The sequence below is a fragment of the Camelus bactrianus genome, chromosome 25, assembly GCF_048773025.1.
Source record: "Camelus bactrianus isolate YW-2024 breed Bactrian camel chromosome 25, ASM4877302v1, whole genome shotgun sequence".
In the NCBI taxonomy this organism is placed as follows: Eukaryota; Metazoa; Chordata; class Mammalia; order Artiodactyla; family Camelidae; genus Camelus; species Camelus bactrianus.
In genome coordinates, this window is record NC_133563.1 from 38,561,319 (window position 1) to 38,584,205 (window position 22,887).

A 22,887-nucleotide genomic window follows, 5' to 3' on the forward strand; every position below is an offset into this window, starting at 1 on the left:
CAGGTCAGCGCCCCTCCCCCTCCAGTAAACCCACTCCAGAAGGCCACGCCACATGGAGAAACGCCTCTATTAAGGGTCACGGGAAGCAGGGCTGCCTAGGTGAAGAGGCAGATAATGCCGTCAGCCCCTGAGGAGAAGACCCAGGGCTGGGTGGGGTGGAAGGCCACGTCCAGCACGCCCAGGTCCCGGGTCGTCGAGTGTCCCTTCAGCACCTTCACGGGAACCAGCAGCGGGTTCTGCAGCAGGTCACTGTGGGGAGGGAGAGGCTCAGTGCAAGTCCAGATGGTGCCTGCGGGGGCGGGGCGGGGGGGGAACTCACCTGTACACCCGCCCGTGGCAGACGATGACACTGCCGTCGTCAGAGCCAGATGCAAAGAGCGGGTACCGGGGGTGGAAGGCCACAGCCCGCAGGGCCTTCTTGTGGTGCCTGGGGGGGGGCGGGGGCCAGGTTAAGGCCAGGCATGGGGAGAGGAGTGGCGGTGGGGGGCATCCTCCCGCGCCCGCGCCTCACCTCAGCACTCTGTATGGCTTGGTGGAGAGATCCAGATCAAACCACACCAGCTTGCTGTCGTAGCTGCCGCAGATGACGTTGTCACCTGGGGGCAGACACGGTGCTGGAGACCTGGCGGCACCCCCTCACCTGTCAGGCCAGCCCCGCCCCCAGCAGCCCCTCACCTGCCGGGTGCACCGCTAGGCTGGACACCCACTTGCAGTTGGGCATCAGCTTCTTGGTGAGCTCCTGGCGCAGCAGGTGGTACAGGCGGATGCTGCGCTGGGAGGCCACAAGCAGAAAGGGCCGCCCGGGGTGGAAGGCCACGCGCTGCACTTGGCCGTGGCTGCGGCGGAAGGGGCTCTGGCTGCGGCGCCGGCTCAGCTGGTGGATCAGCACCTGGGTGTGGCCCGGAGCAGCCAGCACCACAGCCATGTAGTCCCCACGCCCGTGCCAGGTCACCTGTGTCACCGGCTGCGGGAAGGCAAGGCTGGCTGAGCAGCACCCTCCCCACCTGCCCACCCGCCGGCCCCCATGGCCCCCACGGCCCCCACACCTGGCCGTGGCAGATGCGCAGCCGCAGGCCCACCCGCCGCTCCTCCTCTGAGGCTTCGAGCCAGCGCGCGGGCTGCGCTGCGGGCTCCTGGGGCTGGGTGAAGGCGCTCAGTAGCTGGTCCGTGCTGCCCACCGCCAGGCGGTCCCCCAGGGCCGGGTTCAGCAGCAGCACCGCATCCTCGCTGCAACCAGAGCCAGAGCTAGACGCAGCCCCTCAGGTGCTGGCCTGCCCCCCACCACCCCAGGCATCCCCGGGCCTCCCACTCACACAGCCACGGCCACCAGGCAAGTGGTAGGCTGGGGGTTCCAGGCAACACTCCTCACCACAGCCCCCACGGGTACAGTCCTCATGCAGCGGGCAGTGGCCACCTCCCAGAGCCGCACTGAGCCATCATCTGAACCTGGACACAGCAGACGGCCCCTCAGAGCCTGGCCCCCCCAGCATGGCCCCCCACGGTGGGGCTGCCCCTACCTCAGGCCCACCTGATGCCAACCACTGGCCACCCGGGGAGACGCTCAGGCAGCGGACGAGGTCGCTGTGGCCCCTATAGACCTGCAGAGAAGGAGCAGTGAGGAGATGGACTTTTTGGGGGAGGGGTACCCCCAGCCACTCCATCAGCTTACCAGGGCCTGGCACGTGGGGAATGGCTGCAGGTCCCGTGGCCGTGGCAGTTTGGGGATGAGTTCTTCGGGGTCCACGTTCACCTGTCACAGGAGAGCATGGGTTGGCCACCTGTGCCCACCCCCACCCCCCACCCCCCAGGAGCCCCGCCATCCCCCATACTCTCATCTTGCGCTGCCGCGGGCACAGGTAGAGGTCCAGGCAGCGCTCAAAGCGCTCCTGGATGAAGCGGCCGTAGGCAGGCACAGCCCGCAGGCTTGGGAAGCTGCGTGGAAGGAAGCCGAGTTTTCTCTCATCGGGCTCCTGCTGTTCCCAGGCCAGGCGCTGTGGAGGCAGGGGTGAGCAGGGAGCCAGGGCCAAGAGCCAGGGCCCAGACCCCTCCCGGCACCAGGCCCACCTCCTCCTCGCTGGGCAGGTACTCGGGAGGTGGGTTGTAGGACTCTGCGTGGCCGGGCAGGGCCAGCTTGGGAGCTGGCACATGCATCTTGTGGCGCCCCAGCACGGCATTGGGGTCCTCCTGGGCCCACAGGTCGTAGAAGCTTGGGGTGTGGTCCCGGGGCCGGCGAGGCTGGATCCAGCCCATCTTGATGGCGTGCACCATTCGGGAGACCTGCACAGATGGGGGTCAGGGCTGGTGGGCAGGTGAGGGCAGGGGTGGGGGTCCATATCTGGAGGGCAGCACGGCACCCACCTTCTCCTTCTCCACCAGGGATGGGATAAAGCTGCGCTTGTCTGCAGGCCGGTTGGTCACTGGGTGGATCATGAGGTCCCCACTGAAGAAGTCCACAGCCGGCTGGGGGAATGAGCAGAAGCGTGTGGGCCAGGGCCCTGAGGGCACCCCCAGAACCCTGGGCTGGCTACTGCCACCTACCTCATATGGATCGAAGCTCACGTCCCCAAACTGGCCCCTCTGCAGTCGCCGCACCAGGGCCACCTGCTCGTCCGTCAGCCTCATGCCGTGACCCGTCGTCCGGTCCTGCACCGTGCGCCTGGGGGCTGCCTGTCAGAGCCATGTCCATGCTCCCCGCCCCACCCCCCCGACGGGCCCCACCCCACGCCCACTTACCAGTAGTCAGGGTTGTCCATTTTGTCCAGAAACTGGTCCAGCTCGTCCTGGGAACGCAGGGGCTTATAGATGCGCCTGCCATCCAGGTCGTAGCCCACGTGGGGGAAGTCATCATACCACTCCAAGGGCACGTTGCCCACTGTGTTTCGGATGTCCTGGGGCAGTAGGCCAGCATTTCAGCACCGGACACCCACTGTGCCCGCCCCTCCCTCCAAGCCCCCCAGAAGGTACAGACGAGAAGGGGGAGAGGTGAAAGTAGAGGGACCAGCCAGGGCAGCACCCAGGCACCCTGACTCACGCCTTCTCCCTGGGGTGGGACGTGGCATGGCGGCCGGCACTGCACCCCCGCCTCCCCCCGACCCTCAGAGGCGCCAGAGCTGCACCTTCACATTTTCCACTGAAGTGGTGCCAGCCCCAGAGCCTCCCCCCTGGATTCCTTGGCCAGGGCTCTGGGCAGCCACAGGCAAGGGTGACCTCATCGCCCGTGGGCTCCCTCCCCTGGCGGGGGCCTTAGGCAAAAGTGGGTAGCCACAGGGAGGGACTCGGGCAAGACCCCACCATCCCACTCCAAGCAGAGGCAGAAGCCACCGTGTGTGACCTGCAAGCGTTCAGGGACCCCCCACCCCAGGCCTCCAGCCCTGTCCCCCACCCCACACTCAGCGGGCAGAGCAGCCACATTCCTGGACACACATTCCTGGTCTAGGCCCCTGCCAGCCACCACCCTCCCTCCACCCAGCACACAGGCTGCTGCCCAGGCGGCCGCTTCCTGCAACAGTAGCCACAGCGGGAGGGGCCCAGAGGAGACAACACAGCTGGGAGCCTGTGTTCCCCCTTCTTGCAGCAGGAAAGGCCCCCGGGCTGGCCCCTCCACACCTGCCCACCCCCTAACTGGCCGACTTAGGTCCTCCCAGCTTGACCATCCCTCAGGTGCCCCTGCCCGCTGCTAGGAATGCCCTTCCTTCTCTGCAAGGGGGCGAACCGCTACACAGCCATCCCTGAATTGAACAGACCAGGGTTCGGGGGACAGTGGCTCAAAAAGAAATCCCTCAGGAGCACTCAGCAGGGGAACGAAGGGTGGGGTTCTCCAAAGTAGGAGCGCAGGCAGGAGCCAGCGAAGAGAGTACATACAGCCTGGGCCAGACCTGGACGGTGCACCTGATGCTGGAAGAGGGCAGGTGCAAGACAGACAAGCTGTGCCACCAGGAGACCCCGCGCACAAACCTGTGGGGAGTGGCCACGGGGGGATGGGGCTGAGCTCCAGCCCCTCAGTGCTCCTCTGGGGCCCCCTCGTCCTGGCACAGAAGGCCCAAGTGTACACGGGAGAGACAGACAGGGTGTGGCCAGGCGCTGGGGCCAGGGCAGCTGGCTGAACTCGGTCATGCCAAGCAAGAAGGCCTGGGTCATGGGTCCTGCTTGACCCGCCTGTCCCCCGCCGAGAGGGAGGAGAGGAGGCCACACAGCCCCGGTACCACCCAGAAAGGGGCTCCCACTTCGCCCACGCCCCTCAAAGACAGCGAGATGCTCCTGGCCCCTTCACCACCGCGCGAGAAGGCAGAGGGACAGAGGGCCCCTGCTCCAAGCGGCCTCCAGGGGCGGGGAGGCGGGGAGAAGGGCGGGCCAGCGCGGGGGAGGGGCCGCCGCCGCTATAAAGGCCCGGCCCGCGGCCCCGCTCCAGCCCGGACGCACACGTGCGCGCGGCGCCGCAGCCGCCACCGCGGGAGCCCCAGACCCGCGCCTCCCTGGCCCGGGCGGCCGGCGGCGGCATGCGCTGCGCGCGGCGGAGCTGACGGCGGCCGCCGGCCCCATGTCCTTCGCCATGCTGCGCTCGGCGCCACCCGGCCGATACCTGTACCCCGAGGTGAGCCCGCTGTCGGAGGACGAGGACCGTGGCAGCGAGAGCTCAGGCTCCGACGAGAAGCCCTGTCGCGTGCACGCGGCGCGCTGCGGCCTCCAGGGTGCCCGGAGACGGGCCGGGGGCCGGCGGGCGGGGGGCGGCGGCGGCCCGGGGGCCGGGGGGCGGCCGGGCCGCGAGCCCCGGCAGCGGCACACGGCGAACGCGCGCGAGCGGGACCGCACCAACAGCGTGAACACAGCCTTCACGGCGCTGCGCACGCTCATCCCCACCGAGCCGGCCGACCGCAAGCTCTCCAAGATCGAGACCCTGCGCCTGGCCTCCAGCTACATCTCCCACCTGGGCAACGTGCTGCTGGTGGGCGAGGCCTGCGGCGACGGGCAGCCGTGCCACTCGGGGCCCGCCTTCTTCCACGCAGCGCGCGCCGGCAGCCCCCCGCCCCCGCCCCCGCCCCCGCCGCCACCCGCCCGCGATGGCGAGAACGCCCAGCCCAAACAGATCTGCACCTTCTGCCTCAGCAACCAGAGAAAGTTGGTGAGTGTCGGTGGTGGGGCATCCACAGAAAGGGAGGCCATGTGGTGCACCCAACCTGCAAATCAACCCTGCAGCCCACACCTGCTGGGCATCCCACACCTGCCAGGCGAGGGAATCGGACCAGAGACAGGCAGAGTCCCCCAGCAGCACCTGTAACCCCAGTCAGCCTGGGCCCAGGGAGGGAGGAGCACACAGAGGACTCAGCGGGAGTTGGCAGGGCTGGGCCTTCTCCCCAAGAGTCCCTTGGACAAGGGCTCCCACAGGGACCAGAGAGGACTACCTAGGGCCAGATGGGGGAAGAGACCAAGGCAGGGTGGGCACCAACCTTGAAAAAGCTAGGGGACCCGATCAAGGCTGGATCGAGCAACTGGGGCCACCCACCATGCCCCCATGGGAAGGGGACTCAGAGCAGTAAGGAGACGCCTCTGGGGTCCATTTGCTCTGCCACATCTCCTGCCACTGGCCTAAGGCTTATGGGGCACCTGCCTTCCTGCCTCTGGGGCTGCCCAGTCAGTGCAGCTGTGGGACCCAAAGGAAGGAGGCTGGCAGGAGACCTGGGGGCTGGGAGAAGGCCACGCTGCGGGAGATGCTGGCTGGCTGTGATTTACAGCTCCTGCTGTGCTTGGTGGCACCGGAAAAGCAGGGTGAGCAGGGAGAAAATACGGCGCGGCTTTCCCCAATCCCCATTTCCTCTCCAGACAGCACGCCGAGCTCCTGGGGCCTGAACATCTGGGAAATTTAATTTTACAATTTCGGCTGTGCAGCAGTGTACTCTCCTCCCCAGACTGCACAGGGAAGCTGGGGTGAGCACGGAGGGGGGCTTTCGGCTCCCACCACCCGAGACAGCACCCAGTGGGAAGCCAAAGGTGCAGGCTGGCACTGGGTCTCTGCCCAGGCCCTGACACCGCCCTCCCCTCTGCAGAGCAAGGACCGAGACAGAAAGTCGGCGATTCGGAGCTAGAGGCGGATGCCGCTGGGCCGTCCACGGAGAGCCCCCATGGACCTGACTCGGGCACAGGCCTCCCCGAGGGCGCCCCCCTGGCCAGCCCCACCCCCTGCTATGAGGGGGGCGGATGGACAGACAGGCAGCAGGACTCGGAGCTGGCCCCAGCACTGGCCCAGGCCCACTGGAACTTTCCGTGCTGGCTTCCTCCCGGCTTTCTTCTGGTCACTATGTGCTGGCATCTTGTGTCTTTGATATGATAATATAAAGTCTGGAAATTTTGTATAATTAAAAAAAAAAAAAAACAGTATCTTTCAAACACGGATGCACACTGTTCTCTTGAACGGTTCCAAATCTATACTGAGCCGCAGCCCAAGCCCACACTTCCACCCTCAGGGCTATTCTCTTTTCACAACCCGTCCTCCCTGGGCCTGAGGCACCCAGTTCTTGGGTAAGGCCCCCACTTCCCAGGGCTCAGGGCCACCCCTCCCTGTACCTCCTGCCAGGTGTTCAGGTGCCCTCGGCCCCTACCCACAGAGCCCCGAGAAGTGGACATGCTAGGAGGGTAAGCGAGGGCCACTGTCTGGCAGAGCGAGTTCCCAGGTCTGGAAGTCTGGACAGGCCTGAGGGTGTGGACCAGATGGCCGCTGCCATGTGTACCCCTGGGGGCCCACCCCAAGGCCCACTCCTGCCCCTATGAGCTATGAGAGGAGAGGCCCCAGGCCTCTGCCCCCAGCCCTACCATCGGCCCTCACAGCACTGCTTACACCAGGAGGACCCCTGGCTGCGCACCACTGCCCCCACTCACCTCCCCCAAAGGCCCCACCTGCCCATGAGGAGGGCAATTCAGGCCTCTCCATGAACTGTGCACAGCTGGCTGACCATTAAAATCCTGCAGGTGACAATTACAGTTTAGTGGTGTGAGTTCTATGGGCACAACAGAGAAGAAAGTTGGGGCGGCTCTGTGTGCCCCCTGCCAGCAGCCTACTTCCGGATGGCCAGAGCACAGCCGGGGATGCCAGGTGCCAGCCCTGGGCCTCCCAGCCCGCAGCGCAGGCCCAGGGCCCCCACTGACCATGCCCTCCTGGGCCCCCGGGAGAGGCCAGGTGCCGAGGCCCACATGGGCCCCCCACAGGGCAGGGCTAGAGCCATCCGCCTCCTCTGAACAGATGGGCTCCAGGGACCCGAAAAGCAGGAAGCAGTCATGTAATTTTGGAGGAAATTCTCAAAGCCAGAGCCATTAAGGGCTAGAGGGGAGCTGTGTCCAACCTGATAGAAATATAACAGGATAAAAAGTCACAACGGCAGGTTCTACTCAGAGAGAAACCCAACCCCAAATTTCCTCCCCTTAATCCTTCAGGAGCCTCCAGCTGGCCAGAAGGAGGGAGGAGAGGGCATGCTCGGTCACGGCAGAACCCCCACCTCTCCGGCCGCCTGCCCAGAGAACCAGGACCCAGGCGGGGTCTGACCCCAGGCTGAGAAAGGGCCCCTTGCCCTCCTGGGCAGCAAGGACCCAGGAGGGGCATGGGGGCAGCAGGGTGTCCCTCAGGGTCTCCAGGTCTGCCTCCCTGCTCCACCCTCAGGAGGGTCCGAGGCCCACTTGCTGTTCACTGGCCTCACATCTCCATGCCTAGGCCTGGGTGTGCAACCCTCCCCAAGACGGCGGATAGTCAGGTGGACACACCTCACAGTCACAGAGGCACCAGGCTGGTGTTGGACAGACAGTGGGGGAAAACCAAGCACCAAGGAAGGCCTGGGGGGCACCCCTCGGAGCACAAGGACAGACAAGTTGGAGGCTGGAGGGACATGGGTGACAGGGACCCTCGGAGCCTGGTGCAGGAGGGGAGGATGGGTAGAAGGTGCCGTGGAGGTGGGAAGTCAATGGGAGAGGACAGGCCGCTGGGATGGTCCCCAGGGGCCAGCAGGTCCTGGCACAGTGCACGTGGACCAAGCCCTCGGCTGCTGGGCCTGGGACTCCAACAGCGGCTGCAGCTTGGCTGGCCTCAGACCTGGGCAGTGGGCCCGGTCGCTCCCTGCGCTGCACCGGTAGCAGCCGAGGGCCTGGCCCGCCAGCCAGCAGGAGAGGGAGGGAGGAGTGGGGGAGGAGCACTCCGTCACCCTCCACTGCTCCAGAAATTCAAACCAGACTTGGGGTGGCGGGCCGGCCCCAGCCCCTGCGGCCCCACGCGCGTCCGCTGGGCAACTCACAGCCAGCCACTGGGCCGGGGGTGGCAGGTGCTCCCTGTCCACCACAGCCCCCGCCTCCTTCCCGGGAGGCTGGCCTCTCCCTCCACCAAGGCTGGGGCCAAGTGACAGACCCCGGACTCCCTGTGTGTGTGCCCCACTGAGGCAGCTGGGAAGGAGGGGGCAGCAGCCGCCTCTGTGGGCCAAGCTGGGCTGGAAAAGCCAGGATCAGCTGGGCTGTCAGCTCCCTGTCCCCAGCCTGGGGAATGAGCTGCTGGCGGCACCACATGATTCATCACCAGGCCGCCTGCACCCGCAGGCCAGCCTGCCCCCACCCTGCTCAGCACCTGTGGGCTGCCAGGAAGCACATGTGACCCCGCGGGGGCGAGCGCCCGCTGACCCTCCGGGTCAGGCAGCGTGGAGCCCAGGCTGGGGCGCAGACAGCCCCCTAGCCTGCGCTCTCCTGCGGGGCCACTGGACCCCAAGGACAAGCCTTGGGGTGAGGCCGGCAGGGGTCCCCCACCCCCCAGACTGCACCGGACACAGGCGCAACCGGCTGATGTGTCGGCTGGGACTTTTCCGCTCTCGATGAGCCCCCCTCCCCTCCCCTCCCCCTCCCCAAAGTGGCTGCAGCTGTCAGGACCGCAGATTGGAACTGCAGGTACGGTGCTGGCCCGCTGCCCACCTCCCTCCCGTGTCTGTCTGCGAGAGAGGAAGCCGGCCCACCTCTGGAATCCTTCACTCTCTCCTCGTTCTGCCTCTCCCACCTGTCCCCCGGGAGCGCGGGGTCAGCCGCCCTCGCTCGGTCTCTCTCCTTCCCTTGCCCCTCTCCGATTACAATGCCGGCAGTGTTCCCTCCACTCCCCCTGCACGAAGCTCCCGCCTGTCTCGGAGCGCCCCTCGGCCTTCCTGCGCCTCCATCTCTCCTCCTGGCTCCTCCGCGGGGTTTAGTCTTCATCAGGTCGCCCATGTAGGCTGGAGGAGGCCAGGCTGTGTGCCCCAGGCCCACCTGCTGCAGTGGAACCCACTCACCTCAGTAGGATGAGTCCTGGTTGACAGACCAAAGAGGGGAAAGCCAGGTCCTACAAGGCCTCTTCCTGCCCCCAGCACTAGAGCCCACTAAGGGGACCCCCGCAGGGAAGGGGGCCAGAAGCAGAGCCCACTGGCTGCAGGCAGCTGGGCCAGGCGGGAAACTAGGAGCCTCCTTCCCAAATCCCCTCCATCAGACTGCCGCTTCTGCTTTACTCAGGTAGTAAGGCACCCCTGCACAGGCCAACCTAGACACTCCCACCTCTGCCTGTCCATCCTCAAGACAGCGCTGCCGGCCTGAGCCCTCAGATGGGTGTGGGCGCAGAGCCCCTCCAAGCCCACCCCACTAAGGGGTCCACGCTTCTGGGTCCTCAGACACGCAAGACCACCACCCACCTGCCCCTCTCCTGGGGCTGACCAGGGCCCAATGGGCATTCCCATGTGGGGCACCCAAATCTTGGCTTCCTGAAGACAGGGGCTTCTAGAAACTTCGGGAGTGCCGGAGGTGGGCACTCGCCCATTCTGAACCCCACAAAGCTGCTTCACACTGGCCTGGGTCCCGGGGCTCCACACCTGCCCCAGAGCCAGTCCCAACCACCTCTGAGCACTCCTTCTGGAGGACTCACCCTCAACCACAAGCACCGCCCACACACGGCCAGCCCCTGCCTGTGACCACTGTCCCTAGCAAGACAGCCCTGGCCTGGGACACGTGCAGGCCCTGCTCTGCAGCCAGCCCCCTCAACCACCTTTCCTACAGAACTGGCCCTCCACAAGCTTGCCCTTCCAGCTCTGAGCTCCACAGGCTACACCTCCAGCTCCAGAGCAAAGCCCTCCTTTATCAGGAGGCCCCTGTCCCCACGTCCTCCCTCCCACCCACCTGCCCACCTGGACTCCTGCTTTGAAGGAAACTGGCTCCACGTGGACACCCAGCAGGCCAGGGCTTCCACCACCCACCACCCCAGCAAGAAGGAAGACGTGGCTCTTAAAGAGCCCCACTTCACCTGCTGCTGCTGCTGCCGCCCAGCCCCAGGCCCTCGCTCTGCTCCCTCAGCCCCTCGCAGGTGCAGCTACTTCCACCACAGCTTCTCCTCAGGGACTCCTGCTCTGCCCTCCCCAGGGGAACCCTGTCTCCCAGCTGGGAAAACGGGATACAGGGTGGGGAAGGTGCTGGCAGGAAGAGGGCACCCCCCCCACCCCCACCCAAACAGTGGGCCTGGCTCAGAGACGGTGCCTGGGCTAAGGCCCCCAGGAGCACCCTGAGGTTCCAGCCACCTGCCAGGCCACAGCCACATTGGGATCTGGTGCCCCTCCCCAGCGAAGTGGGCTGGTCTACTGGTGGGAAGGGACCAAGCCGGCCGGGGCTGTCAGAGCCCGGCAGCGGGGGTGGAAGGCCGCCAGGGAGGCCGGGGCGGTCTGCAGGCCGAGACACACGCTCCCCACAACAGCTCGGAAACCTGAGCTGCCGGCTCCCGCTGCCAGCAGCGACGCAAGCGCTTCGATCGGGCGGGCGGCCGGGGCGGGGGCGGCGCCCCGGGAGGAGCCGAGGCCTCCAGCGCTGGAGGCAGCTGCCGGTTCAGTAGCTGGGAGAAGCCATTAACGGCGTTTGGCGAGAGAGCAGAGGGGATCGCGGGCTCTGGACGCAGACAGGCCGGTTGTCCCGCGGGAGGGCGGCTGGAGGGGGGCGGCGCCTACCGGGCTGAAGCCCCGCCCCCGACCCGACCCCTGGGAGGTCTAGGGGAACCGCTGTCCCATTGTAGGCCCATGGGAGGAGGGGCCGGGCCAGCCAAGGGAGAAGGCTCCCTGCAGCCTCTGCAGCCCCAACCCCCAACCCTGACCACGCTGCACCTCAGCCACCGGCCTCAGTTTCTCCCACCAGCTTGAAACAAAGAGGGGCTGGGAGGCGAAGGCCGCACACCCCCACCCCGCCCAGCCTCCCCAGGGTCCTGGCGACTGGATGAGATCACGTCTGTGGGAGAGGGGTGAGGTGGACCTGAGGGAGCAGGGGGCACAGCCTGTGCCTCAGGGTTCCCCCAACCACAGCGGCCAGGAGCCCCCAGGCCTGGCAACACACCCTGCAGGGGGCTGCAGCCCCGGTGCAGCTTGGGATGTTAGTCTGAGGGAAGGTGTACGTGGGTGGGGGGGAAGGTGTGGAAACAAGACTCAGGCTCTCCCGTGAAGGGGCAATGTCCCTCACTGGTCAGCGCCTGGGGTGGGGGGATCCCCAAACCCAGGCCCAGAAGAGGCCAGCAGTCAGAAGGCCTAGACACTCTTCAGTGTCCTCCAGCCCAGGCCTCAAATCCAGGCCCAGGAGTGGGCAAGACGAGGCCTGGGGAAGAGGAGTCCAGAAGGCCCTGCCACACCTCAGGTTCCCCCCAGGAGCACACCTCGTCAGGACCCCGCTGCCTGCTGCAGGGGCCAACCAGAGCCTGAGTGGCGTCCTGGCACCACTGGCCACCAACAAGGATGGTACAGGGAGAAGGGGCTGCCTGACATCAGCAATATTCACAGACTGTCGCCCCTCACAGGTGCCAACCAACCACGGCACAGCCCAAGGGGGTGGGGGTGGAGGCCCCTGCACTCCGCTCGTGCTCTCGGACACCTTGGGCCCCCGATGGGACCGCTCGCCACTCCAGCCTCCCAGACCTCTTCGCTGAAGCCAACCCCGCTTTGCAGACTGCAGACGTGCAGCTACAACCATGGGGGAGACGCGGGCCCTCCAGGAACACGCACATCTCAGGGAGGAGAGCATCTGTCAGGCCTGGCCTGGCCCCCGAAAGCTGAGCTCTGCCGCCCCCTCGAGCCGCCGGCCGGCTGTGCTGGCAGAAGCAGAGGACAGGCGGGCTTCGCGGCTCCCTCCTGTCACTCAGGCCAACATATGGGATAGTCATCGCCGGAGGAAGCGGCCCCCCAGCCCCCGCAGCCCCCGCGGCGGCTCCAGGACAGGCCAGGCCAGGAGCGCCTCCCTGTGGGCAGGCCGAAGCCCCTCCCCCGGCCTCTGCACTCCATTTACAATCATCATCGATTTCTCAAAATACCAAATATAAAAAAGTAGCCGACAGGATGTGGCTGCCGACAGCCAGAGCCCCTGGGATGGGGGGAGACAGGCAGGGAGCTGCGCTGTGCTGGCCCCCCTTCACCGAGTGCGCCCGCTGCTCCGGCCAGGAAACCAATTTATTTTGTTTTGTCTCTGTTCTCTGAACGCACAGAGACCGGATCGGGCGGGCAGCCAAGGCTCCTACAGCCGCTGCCAAGAGAGCGGAGGATGGGGGTGGAGGCGTGAAGGGGAGGGGGCGCGTGTCTTCCCCGGCCGGGGACAGCCCCTGACAAGCAGTGGGAAGAGCTGCCGAGGGACGGGGACCACAGTCCCTGCAGCACCTCCTAACCCAAGGAGGTGCACACCTGGGGGCTCACCCCAGGGCAGCAGGCACAGGGGTCGCAGCCATGCCCAACGGCCACGATACACGGGGAGGGGCAGGCAGGCAAGCACCACAGCCACTTCCAGCTCAGCACCTCGGCTCCCAGCCTCCCAGAACCAACAGGCAGGGCCCGTGGCCAGGATGAGCACCCAGAGCCCGACATCGTGATCCCCGGGGAGGGGAAGACTACAGACCTGGGAGGGGCGGCCAGATTCATTGAGGGCCACGTGGGCCCTGCCTCGGGATGCCAGAGACAACGGGGCAGAGCAGCAGGGACCACCTGTCCCCTGCCTTCAGTGTCCAGTGTGGGCATCACCCGGGTCTGCCACCCCACTCCCACCCCCAGGGATAAGCACAGGCCCGCTGGGGGGGGGGCAATCTTCCCTACGCCTGTTTACATCCACCAGAGCATAAACAAAGACCTCATCGAGCCCGCCAGGGACCCCACTGTCTGTCAGCCGCCCCTCCAAACACCCAGGTCCACGGCACAGGGCCGGGACCAGGGCACAGGGGCGACTGCACTGCACCCACGCCCTCCCCTCCCCGGCGATGACACACACAGTCCTGCACTCATGTGTCCCCGACCCCGAAATTACTCTTCCAGACCGGGAATGGGGCCCGAGGCCAGGACGCCCACTCAGGCCTCGCTGTGGCCTGACTCCCCCCTGCCCAGGGCAGCGCAGCCCACCCGGGGAGGCCCCACCCCTAGCCCTACCTCTTCATCCGAACTGTCTTCTGCATACTCATCCTTGACAGGCATGCTCGCCTCCTCTGTCCTTGGGGAAGGGGTCCCCACCTGTAAAGGAAAGGGGAGCACGATTAAGTCAGGACACTTAAGCCCTATGACCTGAGGCAGGTGGCAGACCCAGGGCCCCCACCCTTCCTGCTGACACAGGGGCCTAGGTTCCCACACCCCAATCTCTGAGCAGCTCCAACCTGATCCCAGCCTCAGAATGAGACTGGGGACACCCCAGGTCTAAGCGGGCCTCTCGGGGGCCCCACCCAGGGTTCTCTGTCAAGAGATGGACCCATCCCAATATCCAAACTCAAGCAGAGGACCCCAGGGAGGGGCTGACACCTGGAAAAGGAGCACTCAGCCACCCCCTCATCCCTTAACGAAAAAACCGGCTTCAGGGCTCCCGGCCCAAAGGCTCTGCTGGCCCGAGCCAGCCCAGGGTCAGGGGGGCAAGGCAGGGGCGGCTCTCGGTGGCAGCAGGAAAAGGGGGGGGGGGGTCGCCCACACCTGGCTGGCCCACCCAGGGAAGGGCCATGGCACTTGCTGTCGGCCATTGTCAGAAGGGCCCCAGCCGGGGTGGCAGGCCCGGGTGAGGCCCACACTGGGCACTCCTAGGGCAAGTCCCTCGCCCTGAGGAAGCCACATTCGGCCCAGACGGCCAAGGGCCCAGAGAGGTCCCCATGCCCTCAGAATGCCGGGAGGACACGACCCCAGGCTGACCCCACCCACTAGGCCAGTGAGTGGGTGCCCCTGGGCACTCACACCCCAACCTGGAAAACAGATTCTCCCCTAGAGGGTGGAGGGATCGGGTGTACCGGAACAAGGACTGATGGGAAAGCAGCCCCGTCTCACCCCTGGGGGCAGTTAAGCGTCAGGAGCAGAAGCCCCTGAGCACAAGCGCCCCCACCAGAGCCCCGCGCCCCTGGGCAGGCAGGAGCCAACGGCGCGCAGGGCCGCTCCTCCTCTCGCCTGCTCTTCCCTCAGCAGGAGGAGGCTGGGAGAGTAAGTTTTTTTCCAGGCCAGGAACAAGGCGGGATTCAGTTTCCACATCCCCCCCGCCCCTTGCTCCCCCTCTGAGCGCTGCAGGAGCCCCACCCGCTGAAAGTGGGCCAACCCTGCCTGGGGGTGTGCAAGGAAGCCCCAGACTCCGGCCTCTGCCTGGGGCCCACAGCTCTCCTCCCATCCCTGCCCACCGCAGCAACCAACAGACACACCTGCCCCAGGCGCTGGGCTGGCGGGACCCCAGGCGGGGTAGTCTGTCCATCTCCTCAACCAGCCCCGATACCAGGTCATGGCCGACGGGCCATCACTGCAGCCAGGTCCACAGGGCTGGCCACAGCGCTCCACGCTGCCTCCCGCCAGCCAGCCCGGCACTCCCCACCAGCACTGAACCCTGGGAGCCCCACGCCACCCGGGCCACAGGCTGGGATCCTGAGCCCTGGCAGGAGAGGATAGGCCAGCAGCTCATCCTCTGGTGCTCTGCCTGCCCCACATCGACCCCTGCTGGGTGCAGACAGCCCCAGGGCCTCACAGGGAGCCAGACACAGACTAGCTCTCGGCGAGGGGAGGGGAGGGGACACCCAGCAGCGGGGCTGTGAGTGCCTGTGCAAAAGAGATGGACATCTAACCCTCCCTAGGATGCTGGGGCTCGGAGGAGCCACATCCTTACTCCAGAGGGCAAACGGTGGCCACCAGAGGGCAGCAGCGATGGGGGCGCAGCCCAGCTCCCCAGACCAAACCAGCCATGGGCTCAGTGTTCAGGCAGACCTAGCAAACCCCACGCCTTCAAAGTCGTAAGACATAGCGCTATAGTTGGCATCAGGCCTTTTCTTCAAAACCCTCGCCCACCACCACCCTCTCCTGTTGGTCACAGGGCCCAGCCTCAGCTGTCAGCATCTCAGGCACAGACACCAGGCGGGGCGGTCTGCCCAAATCCACACAGCACACAGGCTGCCAGCACCCTCCCTAAGGTGTGGGTGCCCACAGAAGTGCCCACATGGACAGCTCAGGGGTCACGAGCGGGACCAGAAGGGAGGGGGTCTCTGTGGGCAAGCGGCCCAGACCAGGCGACCAAGGGAGTCTGGACAGGAATCTCCTGGGGGCCCACCACCACTGCCAGAGCCACACCGAGACCCAGGTGGGCTACTCCTGCTCAGGGGTCTGCAGTAAGTGCCAGGAGAAAGCAGTACAGGCAGGGCTCTTTTTACATAAATGCTGTTTGCACATCAGGCGTCCTTAACTAGGTTTTCATCACATTCTTGAACGTGGCAAACAGACAACTAGTGAAACTGGCAACTGTTACACAAAAAAAGAAAACAAAATACAAAACAAAACATAAGACCAAACCAAACAGGAAAAGCAGGAAAAAATGGATCTAAACAAGCACAAAAGGGAAGAAAGGGGCTTCAAGCACCTGAATCCACCCAAGATGAGTGACCAAGAGGGGGCGGAGCATGCGAGACACCTCCCTGTGGGACCGGGAGAGCCCCCTGAAAGCCCTTCGCTGCGCTGTGGGCAGGATGCTAGGATGTGGACAAGAGACCACGTCCGCGGACACTGGAGCACAGGGACCTGGCAAGAACAGAGCAGGGCAGGCGTGCCTAGGGGTGGGAGGCCCAAGGGGTTCTCCTTGCCTGAGGGTAGAGACAGGAGGGTGCGGGTGGTGCATGGAGAGCAGAGGTGGGCGGTGGATGTGGAAGAGCCGGGGAGCAGGAATGTGGCCGAGGGCACTGTGGAGCAGGTACCTGCTTCTGGGGAGCACCCGCCAGGGCCTCCACTCCAGCTCCTTTGGTGACTAGGGCACAGCCAGCGGGCAGAGGGTTCCCCAGCCAGGCAGGCGCACAGGCACACTGTCAGAAGTGTGGGGGGCAGGGGCTGGACGGTGTGCCCTGGGAAACCGGGGACTGGCCTGGTGGACAGGGACTCAGGTCAACAAGGCACTGAAGGGCAGGGATGAGGGACAGGGCTGGCAGTCCTGAGGGGACCTGGAGAGGAGGCTGGAGACAGGAGTGGGAGCTAAGAAAGTGGAGGCCAAGGGAAGCCGACCCGGGAAGGTGAGATCATCACAGCAGGAGCATGAAGAAGCCCCCAAACCACACGTAAACTAGATACACAGGCAAAGCCACAAGCGGCAAGCAGGCTGGAGCCCTGGGGCCTCACTGCAAACAGCTGGGCCCTGAGACGGAACCTCTCCAAGGGGGAAGGTGGAGGAGACACCAGCACCTGGACCCACCTTCCTAGGCCGGTGTCCCAGTCCCCACTGCCCCCTGCTTACCAGCCCCCCAAACACACCCAATTCTTCCTCACCCGAGCGCCACATGAGGAGCTTGGAAGCATCCCAGCCAGCTCCCAGTCCCCGTCCCCAGGCACAACTCTCCAGGCCCTGCAGCCGCCTGCTGCCATCCTGACTGAGACGGGGAGATGACTGCGTGCTCGTTGCTGTAAACTCCTGTTTCAGGCTGTCCTGTCACAGAGCAACAGATACTGACACAAACAGAACACAGCAACCGGCTCCCCAGTCTGGGGACCTCAGCCCAGCCCAACACCACAATGACCTGAGCTTCCCGACTCAACTTGTGTGCGGGCCCAGGTGAGGACACCCGCTGCTGGGTAAAGGTGCAGCAGCTCCTCCCCTACGAGGACCTTCCGGACCCATCTGGGGGGCGGGAGGTTGAGGGCATTTCCTCCTCAGTCACAAGCCAAGCCCAAGGCAAGCAGGGGGCAGGTGGGGACACAGGCCAAGGTGGGCAGAGAGCCCCAAGCCCAGATGAGGCCAACGTCCAGGGTGACGAGGCCAACGTCCAGGGTCTCCAGCCCACGTGGAGGGGAGCGGAGCGGACCCCCGTGGAGCCCTGCCCTCGGAGGAGCAGCAGCAGAGAGGATGCTCACCAGCTTAGATGCGCAGAGGACAGCCTGGGAAGAACCCCCCGGGATGGGGAAGGGTCTCCTGGCACAGGAGCAGGAGACCTCCTGGGTGCCCTCCAGTAACCCGGTGAGGCTCTGGGTAGCACCTAATCCCACACCTCCCTTAAACCAAGGGAGGGAGACGGAGGACACATATAAACCATCTGCCAGGACCCAAGAAGAAGCGGACAGTGAGAGGGAGGAGCACACCACACAGCAATGCCCAGGGTGGCCTGGCGCCGAAGTAGGGCACACTCCCATCCGGCAGGGACCCCTGGCAGCCGGGCCGCTCCCCGTGGTCTTCTAGGTGGAAAAGGAAGGCAGAGACCTGGTGAGGTCTTGGAGGAAGGCACAAGCGGCCACCTGGCCATGAGAGGGGTCCCCATCCAGGGAGTGCCTCCTGCACTGTCCCCAGCTGTCGGGATGGCCTGTGGCACACATACCTGGATGCCACAGAATCACGGCCCTCACCACCACGGGACAACCAGAGGAGAAAAAAAACCAAACCAGCTAGCTACCCCTACGTAAGCACTTGCCACCGCTGTGGTGTGATCAGTGCATCTAGGCAGGGCATGACCTGCTCCAGGCAGAAAGGCCCCGGGAGGCACACCCACAGCTGGGCCCTCTCCCTGCGGCCTGTGCCTCAGCATGGGTGTCCCTGACACCACACAAGCGTGTGCCCCAGCACCAAGGTGGATGCTCTGCAGACACACAAAGCAGAGGGGACACAGAGGGAGTGGCTGTCCACCCATCCTCAGCAGGAAATCGCTGAAGCCCCGAGACAAGTTATAGGGAACACGTCCTGCCAACAGAATGTGGAGGAAACAGTGACTGGAGCTGGCTAGGTGACAGCCAGGAGCACACAGCGGAAGAGAAGTGAGCAGAAACGGGCAAAGCACAGCAGCTGTCAGCAGCCCTGGTCAGAACCAAGCTCGGCAAGGCAACAGCAGGGGTGGGGGCAGAGCAGGAAGGCTGTTCTCTCGTCACAAAACTCATCTCGTTCTTCAGGGGTCCCCAGACAAACGTCACTTTTACTGGCAAAGCAGCTCACCTAAGACCATAGGTTACTTGCAAAACCACACCATTGGCCATGGCCAGGGCCAGGGCCAGTGCCACAGAACACTGGGGGCTTCCATTAGAGCCGAGACACTGGGCAGAGAGGCAGGCAGAAGCTGGAGTGTCACCACTGGCACGGAATCCTAAAGCCAAGGTGGGCGGAGATGCCACCTCGAGAAGCTGGCCAGGGCAGGGGTCTTGGATTGAGGATCCACCCCCAGCTGCAGGAACACCTTGGGTAGAAGCCTTCCTGGTGTGACATGTGACAACCCACTGGCTGTGACAAGTGAAGGTGGGTCAGCAGACCCTCGGGAGGGCCTGGATCCAGAGAAAGCACCCCCAACATGGTAGGAAGGTTCTGCAGGCACCCAGCCCTGGGCTTCAGGAGGAGGAAGGGACAGGCTACCCCAGGGGCCCTTCATGCAGAACCTGGCAGGGCTGTCACGGGGCCACTCCTGGCCATGTCACGTGGGCATGCTCACGGGGACACGGGGGGTACACAGGAAGCAGCAACTGGCCTGCGTCCCGGGTGGAAGTGGAGCTCAGACCACCAGAGGAGCAGGTGTGACCAGGAGACGGGAGAGTAAGCAGCCCAACCGGGCAGAGAGTGCGGATGGCTTCTGAGGACCGGGTGGAAGGGGGGTGGGGGGGGCCTCCCCAGGAGTTGAGAGCACCCCCACCCCTTCCATTCATTCTCTTGGCCTGAAGGAACCCACACCCAGTCCTGAGGACCATGCATTAGAAGAAAACACTCCAACCGGGGCTGGCTGCACCTTCAGCTACAGCACAAAAAACCCAGAGACGAGAGCGCCCAAGCCAAGCAGGTTCCAGCGGAGCAGGCGGAGCCCAGAGCCAGGGCTGGCGGGGCTCCAGGACAACCCACGGGAGACGGGGATGGGCCCAGAGCCCGGTGGGAGCCAAGACGGCATGAGGATGCAAAGCTGCTGCAACACAGCACAGGAGCGGGGGCCGCAGGCTTGGTTGGTGAGGGGGACGGCAGATCTACAGCAGCCTCACCCCGGCCCCCCAAGTAGCCTGCGTGGACTTCACCAGACCGAGGGCTCAAACAGCACCCACAAGGGCCGAGGGTAAAGGGTAAAGGGCAAGGATTGCTCCCCAGCCTCTGGAGAACGTGGACATTTACGCGCTCCTGAGCTGCAGTTTCCGTCCCCGCTGAGCAATCTGGGAGCAGACCCCGGATGGCGGCATGGCTCTGTCCTCAGACGAGCACACAGCTCCATGGCTCAGAGGGGCCAGAACGTGGGCACACCAGGGCAAGAGCCCCTCTCACAGGACTCCACCAGACAGCCTCTCGAGATACCCGTACACATTACCTAGTTTGGAGCATTTAAAGTAAAAATCTTTTTTATTAAAGGAATTGTTTAATTTTTAAAAACTATTTCTGAAACTTTGTTCACAGTGGGGAGGGTACAGCTCAGTGGTAGAGTGCGTGCTTGGCAGGCAGCCTAGGTTCGATTCCCAGCACCTCGGTAAAAAAATAAAACTCTATTCATAAAGGTAAATATATTTTCCTAAAAAAAAAATGTAAATACTTAAATATACAGATCCTTAATTTTAAAAGAGGGAAGAAGATACAGCAAGACCATTTAACTACTAGCTGTGGTCGCCGTCTGGAGCAAAGACAGCGAACGAGAGCCTCCACTCTTCACTGAACAGTGTAGCTAGAAGATTTAATTTTTTGCCAAGGAGGGCACATTTCAGGGTTTTAAAAAGTTAACAGAAGGTAAAATCTAGCTGCTCATGATCCGACAAACCACGGGCAAGGAGGCACCATCTCCTCTGTGCACCAGCCTCACAACTAAAGCTTGAACAGGCGGACGGTTTAAATCTGATTTTAAATCTTTTCTTCCTAGGAAACAGATCAAACGAGCATGGCTTTTGGTTTCCATCAAGGTTCTAACTTCCAGAACATCAGGGCCACAGAAAGCATAAATAGTTATAAGCTTGTTTCTAGAATGTTCTAAGTAACAAATGTATTTTAGCCAAATCAAGATTTTCTGTCATTTTTCTCACTTATGACAAGAGTAGGGTGTGCCTTTCCCCACCATCACAGCAACAGGTATGAAGGCAAAGCCTCGGGTGGGGGATCTGGGCTCCTGCACCCCAGGTCAGGCTGGGTGCAGCAGAGCTCCCACACATAGGTCCCGCCAGGCAGCCCTGCACACAGATCCTCACCTCAGGCTTTGCCCCTAGGAAACCCCACCTATGGCCCAGCCTAGCAAAGTGGCCTGAGTCCCAGGAGAGGTGACATCAGAAGCACCTGGGGGTGGTGGCATGCAGACTTTCAGGGTTCCTACAAACGGAGCACACAACTGTGGCTGAAAACAGGTGCCCTAGAACTCCGAGCACCTCAGCTCCAAACAGTGCTCTACAAGCCCCTGCTGCACTGGAGGAAGGAAGAAGGCCTTGGGGTAACAGGAGAAAGCAGTGTGGGGAGCCCCCCCAGAGAGCCTGGCCGGCACCTTCCTGGCCACTGTCATCCAGGGGGGAGACCCCTTGAGGCTCTTCGCTCACCTACCTGCTGCCCAGTGGTCTTCTCCGTCCTGCTGTGCTGCTCACCACTGCTGGCCCCGTCTTCCTCCTCACTTGTGTCACTGCCAGAATCTTCCAGGCCTGAGAACACACTCTCCTCGCTGTCAGAGAGGCCAGAATCGCTGCCGTGCCCAAGGCTGGGAGCAGGAGCACTAAGAAGAGAGGGCTGCAAGGAACACGTGCTGATGGCCCATGGATCTGTGTGGTCAGCCTCCAAGGCCATAGCCTCAGGCCCCGACCTCCACCAAAACCATCCACCCAACCCAGGCCTCCCTCACCATCCACCTCTGCAGACCACACTGGACACCTGCCCTTGAATAGACATTTAATTCGCAGTGTATCCCAAGGGAAGGGCTCTTCACATCACCAACACCGGCTGCCCACCCTCCATGCTCCACCCTGGCACTCACAGCCCCAGGGCCACGAGGGCACTAAGGCAGGACGTGAGGCCAGCAGAGGACCACAACCCAAGCGGCCTCTCCCACCTGAAGAGGAGACTTCACATCCAACCAGACTGGGACCGACAGTTGATGAGGAAGTTGTAACGGTTGGTTGAAGAGACATAAAAACAACCCAAGCTTTACTTAAAAGTAAGGGTACTTGGTCACCCCCTCATGGGGTAGGACCAGAGCTGCCTCTGAGCAGAGCTCTGCAGACCAGACACCCGGCCATCTCTAATTTACAGGACACAAGGCACAGTGGGTGGGCCAGGCGTTGCCTTCTGGAAGCGGAACAAGAAGTTGTAGACTTGAGCAAGCATTTATTTAAATGCAGAATCCTAGGTTTCACTGTTTTTCCAGAGCTTGTAAGTCTCTCGCCTGCACTTACTAGTTATTCCACGGCCCTCAGGCCCTCAAGTTGGCCCTCTGATACACACTATCTACACTACTTAGCTGGCTACACAATTACAATAGCAAGTAAAAATGGCATAAATGATTTGGGCACAAACTCAAAGGGCTGCTGACGGGTACAGAGCCAAGTAGTGGAAGCAGCCAAGCCGATGCCCAAAGCTGCCGCTGGCGGGGAAGCAGCGCGAGGGCTCGTCACGGGTGAAGGGGCAGCCCGGCCACACGGCCACTCGGAGTTCCCCTGACAGAGACCTGACGGACATGCCTTCTATGTTTTCTTACCACCGAGATCTAATGATACTCCCACAACCCAAATAGTGTTCAGCTGGACAACAGGAATGAATGGCCATGAATCCAGTTAAAACGATGTATCCAATGCAAGCAGGCACTGGGTTGCATGCACGCTTTCTTATTCTCGCAGTCTCTTCTACAACGTACCTGACATACTAGCAACGTATAAATATGCAAGTAATTACTGCAAGCTCAAGTCTCTTTGGCGATAGGATGCGTATTTCAAAGTGTCAGGGAGGCTGCGGCACGGGACGCCAGCTCTCCCTCCTACTTCGCTCCTGCTCAGGCGTTCTTCGAACCCGCAGAACCGCCCAGCCCCACTCCGCCCACCCCTGCGCAGGGGGTGCCCCCTGCCTCGGACGCCCCACAAGGCCACGGCCAGACGAGGGCAGGCGACACCTGCTCGCGTTCCCAGGCCCGTCGCCCGCTGGGCGGACTCCCCGGGGCAAGCGGGCCGAGGGGCCGCCACGTGCGGCCCGCTTCGCCGCCCAGCCCCGCCGCCCCGTCCGCTCCCGCTCCGCGCAGCCCGCGGTCACCTTCTCCCGCTCCGGCTCCGTTTCCGACTCCAGCGGCTGCTTCTCGGGCCGCTCCTCCGCCGCCGCCGCCGCCGCCGCCGCCGCCGGCCCGAGCCCCGCGCCTCGCGCCCCCGCCATGCTCCCGGCAGGTCCCGACTCGCGCCGCCACTTCCGGCAGCGACGCGACCGCGTGAGCCTGGGGGCGGGGGCCGGTGGGGTCAGAGGGCGATGGGCGGGGCCAGCGCGCGCGCGCCGTGGGGACGCGGGCTGGCGGGCGGCGCCGGCGGGAGCGCG

At 63.9% G+C, this 22,887-nt stretch overlaps 2 protein-coding genes across 3 annotated transcripts; one reads left to right on the top strand and one right to left on the bottom strand.

Moving 5' to 3' along the window:
- Positions 1–48: 48 nt before the first annotated feature.
- Positions 49–22,774, bottom strand: BOP1 (BOP1 ribosomal biogenesis factor). 2 transcript variants are annotated; one of them, XM_074352773.1, is made up of 16 exons: positions 22,615–22,774; positions 20,926–21,105; positions 13,407–13,487; positions 2,734–2,888; positions 2,539–2,656; positions 2,359–2,460; positions 2,065–2,277; positions 1,830–1,991; positions 1,670–1,750; positions 1,529–1,598; positions 1,314–1,446; positions 1,047–1,227; positions 676–964; positions 512–596; positions 320–427; positions 49–249 (listed from the first exon to the last, which is right to left on the bottom strand). In XM_074352773.1, the coding sequence occupies exons 1-16, from the start codon at positions 22,729–22,731 to the stop codon at positions 96–98; spliced, it is 2,229 nt and encodes a 742-aa protein (XP_074208874.1). In that variant the 5' UTR covers positions 22,732–22,774; the 3' UTR covers positions 49–95. The 2 variants fall into 2 exon arrangements, with proteins under 2 accessions (XP_074208874.1, XP_074208875.1); XM_074352774.1 differs by lacking the exons at positions 20,926–21,105; positions 22,615–22,774 and adding an exon at positions 16,734–16,860.
- SCX (scleraxis bHLH transcription factor) lies at positions 4,423–6,422 on the top strand. The gene is made up of 2 exons (XM_074352904.1): positions 4,423–5,119; positions 6,042–6,422. Exons 1-2 carry the CDS (start codon positions 4,538–4,540, stop codon positions 6,078–6,080), a joined length of 621 nt encoding a protein of 206 aa, XP_074209005.1. The 5' UTR covers positions 4,423–4,537; the 3' UTR covers positions 6,081–6,422.
- Positions 22,775–22,887: the final 113 nt, after the last annotated feature.

Coding starts and splice junctions, on each gene's coding strand:
- BOP1 (XM_074352773.1), bottom strand. CDS start 22,731: ATGGCGGGGGCGCGAGGCGCGGGGCTCGGGCCGGCGGCGGCGGCGGCG. Junction 1,228..1,313: donor TGCCTGGTGGCCGTGGCTGT/GTGAGTGGGAGG, acceptor CTCTGGTTGCAG/CGAGGATGCGGTGCTGCTGC. Junction 965..1,046: donor TGCGCATCTGCCACGGCCAG/GTGTGGGGGCCG, acceptor GCCTTCCCGCAG/CCGGTGACACAGGTGACCTG.
- SCX (XM_074352904.1), top strand. CDS start 4,538: ATGTCCTTCGCCATGCTGCGCTCGGCGCCACCCGGCCGATACCTGTAC. Junction 5,120..6,041: donor TCAGCAACCAGAGAAAGTTG/GTGAGTGTCGGT, acceptor TCCCCTCTGCAG/AGCAAGGACCGAGACAGAAA.